Genomic DNA, 12,023 nt, shown 5'->3' on the forward strand with positions numbered 1-12,023 from the left:
AGTGCTCAGCTATTAAATCTTTTATTAACGGACTATAGAATTTTCCCCACTACTGCTGTCAGGCTGACTGGTCTATAATTCCCTATTTTCTCTCTCACTCCCTTTTTAAGTCGGGTTACATTTGCTGCCCTCCAATCTGTATGAGCTGTTCCAGAGTCTATAGAATCTCAGAAGATGACCATCAATGCATCCTCTATCTCTAGGGCCACTTCCTTAAGCACTCTGGGATGTAGATTATCAGGCCCTGGGGATTTATCGGCCTTCAATTCCATCAATTTCGCCAACACCATTTCCCTACTAATACTGATTTCTTTCAGTTCCTCTCCCTCACTATACCCTGTATTCCCCAACATTTCTGGTATGTTATTGTGTCCTCCTTTGCGAAGACAGAATCAAAGTATGTATTTATTTGGTCAAGCATTTCTTTGTTCCCCATTATAAATTCCCCTGTTTCTGATTGTAAGGGACCTACATTTGTATTCACCTATCTTTTTCTCTTCACATACCTATCGAAACACTTGCGGTCAGTTTTTATGTTCTCCGCAAGCTTACTCTTGTGCTCTATTTTCCCCTTCTTAATCAATCCCTTGGTCCTCCTTTACTGAATTCTAAAGTGCTCCCAATCCTCAGGCCTGTTGTTTTTTCTAGCCAATTTGTATGCCTCTTCCTTGGATCTAATACTATCTGTAATTTCCCTTGTAAATCATGGTTTGGCCACCTTTCCTGTTTTACTTTTGCGCCAGACAGGAATAAACAATTGTTGCAGTTCACCCAAGTGCTCTTTGAATGTTTGCCATTGCCTATCCACCTCATCTGTTTAAGTAACATTTCCCAATCCATCATAGCCAACTGACGCCTCATACTATCGTAGTTTCCTTTATTAAGATTCAGGACCCTAGTCTCAGAATCAACCACGTCACTCTCCATCTTGTTGAAGAATTCTATCATACTATGATAGGGGCCTCGCAAACTAGGTTGCCAATTATTCTTTTCTCATTACACAATACCCAGTCTATGATGGCCTGTTCTCTATTTGGTTCCTCAACGTATTGGTCCAGAGAACCATCCCGTTTACACTCCTGGAATTCCTCCTCTATGGTATTGTTACTAATTTGATTTGCCCAATCTATATGCAGATTAAAGTCACCCATAATTACAGATGTTCCTTTATTGCATGCATATCTAATTTCCTGTTTAATGCCATTCCCAACATCACCACTATAGTTTGAGGGTCTGTGTACAACCCCACTAACATTTTTTGCCCTTTAGTGTTTCTCAGCTCTACCCATACAGATTCCACATTGTTGGAGCTAATATCTTTCCTCACTATTGTGTTAATTTCCTCTTTAACCAGCAATGCAACTCCACTGCCTTTTCCTTTTTGTCTGTCCTTCCTAAATACTGAATACCCCTGGATGTTCAGTTCCTATCCCTGGTCACCCTGCAGCCATGTCTCTGTATGTTTACATCTGTTTGCGTGGTTAATTCATCCACTTTATTGCGAATGCTCCTTGTGTTAAGACACAAAGCCTTAAGGCTTGTCTTTTTTAAATTACTTGTCCTGTTCCCACTATTTTTCACTGAAGCCCTGTTTGATTCTTGCCCTTGATTTCTTTGCCTATCACTTTTCTTATTCCCCTTTCTGTCTTTTGTTCTTGCCCTTGATTCCCCCTCCTCTCTCTCTCTCCTTGTACCGGTTCCCATCTCCCTGCCATTTTAGTTTAAACCCTCCTCAACCACTCTAGCAAATATTCCCCCCTAGGACATCAGCCCAGGTGTAACCCATCCAGTTTGTACTGGTCCCACCTCTCCCAGAACCTGTCCCAATGTCCCAGGAATCTGAAACCCTCCCACTTGCACCATCTCTTCAGCCAAGTATTCGTCCAATGTATCCTGCTATTTCTACTCTGACTAGCACGTGGCACTGGCAGTAATCCTGAGATCACTACCTTTGAGGTCCTACTTTTCAACTTACTTCCTAACTCCCTATATTCTGCTTTTAGGGACCTCATCCCTTTTTTTACCTATGCCGTTTGTCCCAATGTGTACCACAGCCACTAACTGTTCACCCTCCCCCTTCAGAATGTCCTGTAGCCGCTCTGAGACACCCTTGACCCGAGCACCAGGGAGGCAGCATACCATCCTGAAGTCTCGTTTGTGGCCACAGAGATGCCTATCTATCCCCCTTACAATTGAATCCCCTGTAACTATTGCATTCCCACACTTTTTTGTTCCTCTCCTGTGCAGAGCCAACCGTGATGCAACGAATTTGGCTGTTGCTGCTTTCCCCTGAGAGGCCATTCCCCTCAACAGTATCCAAAGCAGTATATTTGTTTAGCAGGGGAATAACCACAGGAGATTCCTGCACTGCCTGCCAATTCTCTTGCTCTGCCTGGTGGTCACCCATTTCCTCCCTGCCTGTGGACTCTTAGCCTGCGGCATGACCACCTCTCTATACGTGCTATCTTGTGAAATGAAATCCATTTTTTTACACTAATCTTTGAGTCACATATTCAACTCTGGTTGTATTGATTCTATGCAAATTTGTTCATGCCTCAGGTAGCAAGCAAGAGATCGTTACCATTTGTGGTTCTGCTTTTTAATTTAGCTGCTAGTTGCTCATGTTCCCAGAGCCGATTTATTTTTTTAATTCTACCTTTGGTACCTACCTGGACTACTGCACCTGGATTCTTCCTCTCCAGCCTTGAGAAGATGTTCTTAACCCTGGCACTGGGCAGGCAAAATGGTCTTCAGGGCTCGCGCTCTCAGCTGCAGAGAACAGTATCTATTCCCCTGTCTAAGTCCCCCATGATTATTACATTCCCCCCCAACCAAAACTTGAATTGCCCCCTGTACCACTAGTACTAGTTTTCCCCCTGCTTTTTCAAACTCTTGAACCCCATCCACCACCTTAAACAATCATTCCCTCTCCACTGCTAGCGCACAGTGGCAGCAGTGTGTACCATCTCATGGATGTGCAGCAGCAACTCATGAAGCTTTCTTTGAATGCAACTTTGAAACCTGCAACCTCTACCACTTAAAAGGACAAGGGGCAGCAGCCGCAAGGGAACACCACCACCATCTGCATTCCCTTTCATCCAGTCAAACACCATCCTGACTTGGAACTATAATGCTCTTTCCTCACTGTTGCTGGAAACCGGGAATTCACTTCCTTTCAGTGGTATGGGTGTACATACAACACGTGGATTGCAGTGGTTCAAGGAGGTGGCCCTCCACCACCTTCTCTGTAATTGGGGATGGGCAACAACATCCATATCCCATGAATGTAAAGAAAAGTAAGTTGTAAAAGAGCTGACAGTGTTGTACTAAGACTTTGGCACAGTTGTGTGTTGTAATGTACACATTTAAAGACATGCTAGTAACTCTTTCTAACGTTCTGCAATTTCTTTTTTATTTTGTTTTATATTGCATAATTTTTGTTTTAAAAAAAGTAATTTTTTTGCCTTGTGTTGATTCTATTTGTAATATATTGGTTCCTTTAGTAAATTTCTACGTTTTAATTCTTTCCAGAAACAGACATGTTCTTTCTAGCAATCAGTATGGTTGGGACAGATTTTTCTATGATTGGCCAACTGTTCCCCAACAGGACAAGAATAGAAATAAAGGTAATTTCAATTGTCTTCTGAACTTTGTTCTCTAATCATCTAGTAGTTAATCGAATCATAGAACTTTACAATACAGATGGAGGCCATTTGGCCCAACGAATATGCATTTTTGGGTCTTGCAGAAGCAGAGTATTGACCTGTATATCAAAACAAATGCATGTTGCTCTATTGCAAGTTGGAACATGTAAGCATGCTTGTCTTTATCAACACTTTATATAGTATACACAAGATACAGGGAAAAAAAGTTTAAACAATCACTTTTACAAAAGTGAAAAATATTTTTATTAACAGTTTTTTTTCCGCAGAACAAGTTTAAACGTGAAGAAAAATTGAATTCGTGGAGGATTGACAAAGCATTCAGTAAGTATGCTAGTTTTTAAATGGGCAGAAGATTCTCTACTTCACTGATACTATTGCATGCTTGCATAAGGTGTGAAGACCAGGCAAGCAATTTGAACACCAACAGCGTAACTGGAGAGCAGTGATACCACAGGAGTGAACTTCATGATATTTGGATTACTAAGGGTATGGGAAAATGAGCAGTAAGCAATCAGCCTATTAAATCTTGGCTAATTTTAAGAGAAGATTTACTGCTGGACTGCTTTTCCTAACTTGTTTGCTTTGTGTGGAGTCTGTGGTTTCCCATATGGTTTAATGGCCCTGTGGGCCCAGTGTTTCTTTTAATAATAATATACAGTTGCTCCATTGTTTCTACTTTGCTTGGTAGTTGAAGTTTTAGCTTGTCACCTTGTACCCCATCAGTGTCTGTTCTACGTTGATGGGTGTCTTGCTCTGGTATGTTTCAATTTGCTCATTGTCACATAGAGGAGAAGAAGCCACTTGATCTGGAATTTTTTGGAGACCTGTTAACCCGCGTTTTGGAAGCGGAATCAAAGAAGAAGAAAGAAAGGAATGAGAAAATCAAAAGCCAAGTTCCAAGGAAGCCATCAACAACCAAACGGAACAGGAAAGGTAAAATAGTTTTAAAATATTTAATTATCTTCAGTCATGGCCATTTTACAGCAAACTAACAAAGACGGTACTTTCTTCAAACTACTATGTAGCACAGATTTTGTATTTCAAAATCAACATATACTCTTTTTAAAGACCTTAACTATAGTTCCATATCTTTGGAATTTTTTGGGCCTTTTGCTTTAAACTGAGATTGAAAGTTGAGAGTGAAACAACAGAGATCTAAACGTCTTGTACCATTGTGTCATAAAGGCCAGCCAAAAAGGACTGTTTGGATAATCTGAGGTAGAGACCTTGATCATTTTTCCTTCTCTGGGTAAAAACTCGGTTACTGCTAATGGCTAAACTAGGCTAAAGTTGAGATCATTGTTTAGAGAAAGGCTGATTAGAAATAATTATTTGAAGTTGGGATTACAGGCACTGAGACACTGCACTAATGTGGTACTCTGACGGCATGTTAGAATACTATCCATTTTTTTTGCTTTAGAAAATTTACCATTTTAGATGGTGTGTGACAGAATGGCCTCATTCTTGTTATAATGGGAGGTGTCAAAATCTGTCATGTTACGACAAAGCTCAAATATTTTTAAAATAAAGCTTATGAGGAAGGAATCGTGACTTTTAAGGGCATTTAAAAACCAATTTACTGAACACAGTGCTTCCTGTTAGCTCCCTTTTACTGCTATTTTTCTCCCTCTTCCCTCCATGCCTCCACCTCCCACTTCTCCCAAAGTCATTAATGCGTTACTCTAATATGGTTTCACAAACATTGGTTTCCATCCAGTATATGGTTCAAGTGATGGTAACCAAGGGAGTGAATGCCAGAGGATATTTGGCCATGTGGACATCTCAGCCAAACCTTTACCTGTCATAGCAGATGTAGCCACATATACACTTTTAGCAGGAGTTACTGGATAGCCATTAGAAACGGTAACCTAATTCATTTTCCGTACCCCAAGAGTTCCAAAGCTACTTGTGATATCCTAGTTGTTGCCTTGAATGAGGTCAGCATGGACTGCAATCAAACTTGGAACCTACCATATACATATATGTAGTTCTGCTGCTCCTTAGTCAGCTGAGTGTAGTGGGAAACCCTTTCAAGTATCTTTAAATAAATGTTTAATGTTGTCTATTCAGTTTTGTTGTGTAGTTGCGCATTGTCCACACCTGATCCTTCACTCTGCACCAGCATCATGATATATGGCTTGGTATTTACATTAGCACTTCATAAGAGAAAATCCACAGATGTAAACTTATGGAACCTTTAGGCTTATCCTTTGGTGACAGTGCTGAATAGAGAAACCTGTGTGCTCATATCAAAAAGGTAACATACATATGCACACCATTTCTGTTGCTCAGCTTCAGAGCTGTTCTTAGAGTTATTCTGTTTCACTTGCTGTGAAGCACTGACTGTGACATCAACTGACCTTAATGAGAAGCATTAGTAAAGTTCGGGTTGAATAAACAGGGCAGAAGTGCATTTTTAGGGCAGAGTAACAGAGCTTTAACTATTTCTGACTACTGTACTTGACCTAAGTGTGCCTTAATGCTGACACTTGGTGAATGAAAGCTGTTCCTTTTCCAGTACTTATTGCTCATCTTGATGAGCAAACAAATCATAATCATTGCATTTGTGCTAGCAGATGCAAATTAGATTTCTATCTGTGCTAATGACCTCTCTCTTCCATTGTGGAATCTATCTACTGAAATATTTTTGATAAACATTTTTACACTGAATGTAGAGAAATAAATTGTATCAAAACTCATTCCATTGCAATGAGATTATAATCTCTTATACATTAGCAAATATGTGTAAAAGTAAACTTTTGGTCCTTGGGATACTGAGTTGGATAATTTTTAACAAAGAAAACAATTGATGGATCTATGAAGTATGGTATTTTTGAACTGAATTTTTTTGCCCCTATAGTGTGCATTTTCCGTAATAATTTGCTTGTAAACTTGCAAAAGTTGTACACATGCAAATGGTTCTGTAACAATGAATGCTTGTTATCTTATGTCTTTTTACATATCTTGTGCATTTAGGAAAGAAATTGACAGAGATAGAAAGTGATCCTGATGACCCTGATCCAGTTGAAGTTGGTGACACTGAATTAGTTGAAGCTGACGCTGATGGTGTAGTGGAGGGAACTGAGGCATCTTGCAGTGGAGAAGGTCAGGAAGATACAGAGAAAAGAGAAACTATATCAAAGCCCCTCCCAACCAAACGCAAGCGAAAACGGAAAAAAGAAGTTGCTGCAGACCTAGCAGTACAAAAAACTGCTGAAGAACCACCTCAGAAGGAAAATGGTTCTCAGGAACCAAAGCAGAAAGTACGGCAGTGCAAGAAAGGTAAGAATTGTTGAGTTCTCTATCTATTGTATTAAAGGCAATCAGTCCTGTTTTCCCCCATTCTTCTCCAGGCTATGCACCAACTGTGGGCAAGATGGTTGACAGAGAACAAAATCATGAGGGTGTTAATCCGAAAAGAGCATCATTTGAGACTTTGGTAAACAGTCTCTGCTGCAACAGATCTAAAAGGAGCTTCTAAATAAAATTACTTGGAAGGGGAAAAGCAGAAAGGTCAGAAACTTAATTATAGTGACAGCCTATGTCTCTAACATCCTGGTACAATCTGCCTTTGTACTTGCTGAAAGAAGTTCAGTTCTTCATTCTGACCCTGCCCATATTTCAGGATTTGCAGTATTCATTGTTGTAGTGATGATGGTGATTCTGTGATTTGTTTTGTTGCGTTTTATCATTCATCTCTTCTGAAGTTCTCTTCCTCCAGCCAACCCCTCAAGCCAGTTCAGTGTACTTTCATTGAAAAGCCAAGATATTGCTAGTCCTCTGTCATTGGTGCTCTTTAGCTGGCTGCTGGGAAGTACACGAGATACCTGTGGTGACTGACCCCCTTCAAGTTTCCTTTTCATGAGCAAGTGGCTGGTTACTATTTGCCTTTACAAAATGCCACAACTGGGAAGTTGAAAATTGCAGGCCGAAATATATTCTGACCGAAGTTGAGCGTTTTTGCCTGTGGATGCATTGGTTTTTTCTTCTTTTGATACCAATCAACTTAAAATGCCAAGTTCATTTACAGAAAATAACTCAGACTGTTGAAATACATTACACCTAGAGAGCAAATGATGAGAATTTGGTAGTTGTCAGGGAGACATGCATGTGTAACAGCACTAGATACGCTAACATCACTCTGTTGCCTGCTTGTTTTGTTCATTGTGTTTGAATTGCAGTTAACAGTCAAAGGCAACTTAAATGTGTGAATTATTCAATAAATTGAAATAGTGTCATGGGGTTTTGTTAGGCTCTTGGGATTGCTGCAGTGTCCTAGATTCTTTGCACTCTAGGAAGTAAGGGCTTGCTATTGTACTGAACCAAACCAAATATCTGGGGTGAATATTAAGTGTGTAGCTGAGACTGCACTACATGTCACAAGATAGATTCTTGGTCTGTGTCAAATTAGTTGATATTAGCATGGGTAATAGTAGACATGCTGCAATTGGCCACAATATTCCTGGATTAGGAATGTAACAGTTGTAATGGTTCCTCCTTCTCTTTACTATCTAGTAGTACTTTCTGTAGATGTGCATGCATAAACATAAGGTGAGGACAGGATCAGGCTCAGCAGTTGTGGCTGCAAACAATTAGCTTACAAACACTCTTAGGTCATTTTGGCTAAACAGACTATTTTGGACCAGGCATTGGAGGATGCCTGGCTCATGTGCTATCCTGTCCCATTAAGGCAACAACACTTTTAGAATAAAAAAATAATAGAATAACAATTGTTGCACTCTGTAAAGCAGTATAAAGCAGTATGCTTGAACTCAATTCCGTTGTGCCACTACATCAAACGGATTTATAGAGCTATGCATATTGCCTGAAGGGAAACTAACCCACTTGAATTTGAAGCTAAGTGAATACAAAATGCTTTTTTCTGGCTTCAGTTGCCATAATGATTATATTTTTGGTAAACAATTTGAATAGGAATCCAGAAATCTTCAACTTCGAATTCTGATCAAGACGTCAGTGTTGGGGAGCAAATTGCAGAAGGCGGAGATGAATACCATATGGTCAATGGTGAAATATCAACTAATCAAGGGACCTCTGAAAACAAACGGCCTTCATCAGAAACTAAGAGAAAAGAGAAGAGCAATGATCAAAATAAACCCTTTAGGTAAATTGTGTTTATATAGTGCTTTTAATGTAATGACTGTAGTTTTGGGGTCTCCTAGCTGCTGTCCAAAGCTGTCCCCTCACCCTGGCAATTCTCCTTCTATTTAAAGTAAACGATAAATGCCTTTTTAGTGACTCTTTGTAGCCTGTCCATTCGCCTGTTCATTCACCTGTCACCTGAGCTGAGGGAACTGGGTGCAAGCATTAAGGCCCACTTGCTGTGGCACAATCACATTTGGGCCTCCATGATGTGTAAATCACAGTACTGTTACAGTGCAGAAGGAGGCCATTTGGCCCATCAAGTCTGCACTGACTCTCTGAAAGCGCATTCTACCTAGTCCCATTCCCTGCCTTATCACAGCCTTGCACGTTCTCTCTTTTCAGGTAGCAATCCCTTTCGAATACCTTGATCGAACCTGCCTCCACCACACTTTCAGGAAGTTTGTTCCAGACTCCAACCACCTTCTGGGTGGAAAAAGTTTTTCCTTACATCATATTTACTCTTTTTGCCAATTATTTTTAATTTTTGCCCTTTAGTTCTTGATGCTGCCTTGAGTGTGAACAGTTTCTCACTACTTACCCTGTCCATACCCCTCAGGATCGTAAATACCTCTATCAAGTCTCCTCTCAGCCTTCTTTTCTCCAAGGAAAACAGTCCCAACCTCTCCAATCTATCCTCATAGTTACAGTTCTTCATCCCAGGAATCATTCTTGTGAATCTCCTCTGTTCTCTCTCCAATGCCTTCACATCTTTCCTCAAGTATGGCACCCAGAACTGGACACAGTTTTCCAGTTGAGGCCGAGCTAGTTCAACATGACCTCCTTACTCTTGTACTCAATGCCCCTATTAATAAAGCCTAAGATACTATCTGCTTTATTAACTGCCCTCTCAACATGCCCTGCCATCTTCAATGACCTATACACATATACACTGAGGTCCCTCTGTTCTTGCACCTCCTTTAGAGTTTCTCCCTTTGTTTTATTCTGTCTCACCATATCTTTCCTTCCCAAACGAACCACCTTGCACTTCTCTGCATTGTACTTCACCTCTGACTTGTCTGCCCATTCCACCAACATGCCTAAATCCTTTTGAAGTTCAAGACTATCTCCATCACAGTTGACAACATTTCCAAGCTTCGTATCATCTGCAAATTTTGAACTCATGCCCTGCACACCACAGGCTAAGTCATTAATCTATATCAGGAACAGCAAAGGTCCCAACACTGACCCCATGGGGAACTCCAGTACAAACTTTCCTCCAATCTGATAAACAACCGTTTATCACTATTCTTCGTTTCCTGTCACTCGGCCAACTTCTTATCCATGCCTACTTTCCCTTTTGTTCCATGACCTAGAATTTTGCTCGCAAGTCTGTTGTGTGGCACTGTATCAAATGCCTTTTGAAAATCCATATCAACAGTGTTTCCTTTATCACCCTTCTGTTACCTCCTCAAAAAACTTCAACAAGTTAGTTAAATATGATTTTCCCTTGATGAATCCATGCTGGCTTTCATTAATTATCTTGCTCTTGTCTAAGTGATTATTGATTTTATCCCGTACTATAGTTTCCAGAAGTTTCCCTACCACTGAGGTCGAACTGACTGGCCTGTAGTTGCCAGCTTTATTCTTGCACCCTTTTTGAACAAGGGTATAACATTTGCAGTTCTCCAGTCCTCTGACAACTCCCCTGTGCCTAAGGAAGACTGGAAGATTATCACTAGTGCTTCTGCAATTTCCATTCTCACTTCCCTCAGCACCCTCTCATCCAGTCCTGGTGTATCTTATCTATTTTAAGTAAAGATGGTCTTTCCAACACCTCCTTCCTCTTGATTATAAGTTCTTCCAGTGTACCTATTACCTCCTCTCGTTGGCCTGAGTAGCAAGTTCTTCCTTTGTAAAGACAGATACAAAATACTTGTTCGACACCACCTATTTCTCCAGCCTCCACATGGAAGTCCCCTTTTTTGTCTCTAATTGGCCCTACTCTTTCTTTTATCACCCTTGTATTATTTACATGCTTATAGAAGACCTTAGGATTCCCTTTTATGTTTGCTGCCAGCCTCTATTCATGCTTTCTCCTTGCTTTTCTTATTAGTTTCTTCAGTTCCCCTCTGGTCCTTCTAATTCAGCCTGATTCTCCATTGTATTTTCTACCTGACATCTGTCATACGTGCACTTCTTCATTTTCATCTTTACCTCTATCTCTCTCGTCATCCAGGGCGCTCTGGATTTATTTGTCCTACCTTTCCCCTTGAAGGGAATATACCTTGACATTGCCTGCAATACTTTTTCTTTGAAGGTGACCCATTGTTCAGCCACTGTCTTCTCTGCCAACACTTGATTCTAACTCACTCGACTCAGATGCATTCTTATCCCATCAAAGTTGGCTTTCCCCCAATTGATTATCCCTGCCCTGTATCTTTCTCTGTCCTTTTTAAACCAACTCAGTCATCAGAACCAGGTCGAAATGTGCGTGTCATCATGTTGGATTGGAAACATACTGCTGTAGAAAATTGTCTTGAACACATTCCAGGAACTCTTGCCCCTCTTGTCTTTGGTACTATTTCTATCCCAGTCTGTATTTGGATAATTGAAGTCCCCCGTTATGATTACTCTATAACTCTCGCACCTCTCTGTGATTTCTTTGCAAATTTGTTTCTCCACATCCCTTCCACTATATACTATGCCAGTCAATGTTATTGCACTTTCCCATTCCTTACCCCTAGACGTAGAGATTCTGTCCTTGACCCCTCTGGAGCATCCTCTCTCTCCAGTACTGTAATACCATCTTTAACCAGAAAATGATGTGTGAGGCATGCTGTTGTCATCCTGCTAAGTTAAAATTACATTTACAGGCTTGTGCCTACTTCAAGTTCAAATGCTCTACTGTCCCTCACCCCAATAGGCCCCATAAGTGGAAGTGATACACACAGGCTCTTTTTTTCCCTTCTGCTTTATCCCTGACAAATAAATATACACTTGGTGAAAAGCAGACAAAAATTGACCCAATGAAGGTATGTACCTATGCCAACAAAATGTCTGATAAAATTCTCTCATAACACGTTCTTTTACAAATAAAGGTCTCTGATGACCTTCCTACAAGAAAGGAAATTGCAGGTAGTTATTAAGGGAACTGGGTTACAAATGGGGTGGGTGGGGAGGTGTTGGTGGTGGTTGCTGGTATTGGGTGGAGTGCCCCAGGGATTTGTTCAGGGATCTTTCTTGTTCCAGGTGTCC

At 40.7% G+C, this 12,023-nt stretch overlaps 1 protein-coding gene across 1 annotated transcript in view; it reads left to right on the forward strand.

Annotated features, from left to right (window-relative positions):
- Nucleotides 1–12,023, forward strand: part of LOC121276798 (transcription factor TFIIIB component B'' homolog) — a 134,781-nt gene that overhangs the window by 50,493 nt on the left and 72,265 nt on the right. Inside the window, exons 8-12 of the mRNA XM_041185343.1 lie at nucleotides 3,532–3,626; nucleotides 3,932–3,986; nucleotides 4,452–4,598; nucleotides 6,642–6,947; nucleotides 8,598–8,787. Of these exons, the coding sequence (XP_041041277.1) occupies nucleotides 3,532–3,626; nucleotides 3,932–3,986; nucleotides 4,452–4,598; nucleotides 6,642–6,947; nucleotides 8,598–8,787 (793 nt within the window). The remainder of the gene's footprint in view (nucleotides 1–3,531; nucleotides 3,627–3,931; nucleotides 3,987–4,451; nucleotides 4,599–6,641; nucleotides 6,948–8,597; nucleotides 8,788–12,023) is intronic.

This window comes from Carcharodon carcharias, chromosome 4 (genome assembly GCF_017639515.1).
Source record: "Carcharodon carcharias isolate sCarCar2 chromosome 4, sCarCar2.pri, whole genome shotgun sequence".
In the NCBI taxonomy this organism is placed as follows: Eukaryota; Metazoa; Chordata; class Chondrichthyes; order Lamniformes; family Lamnidae; genus Carcharodon; species Carcharodon carcharias.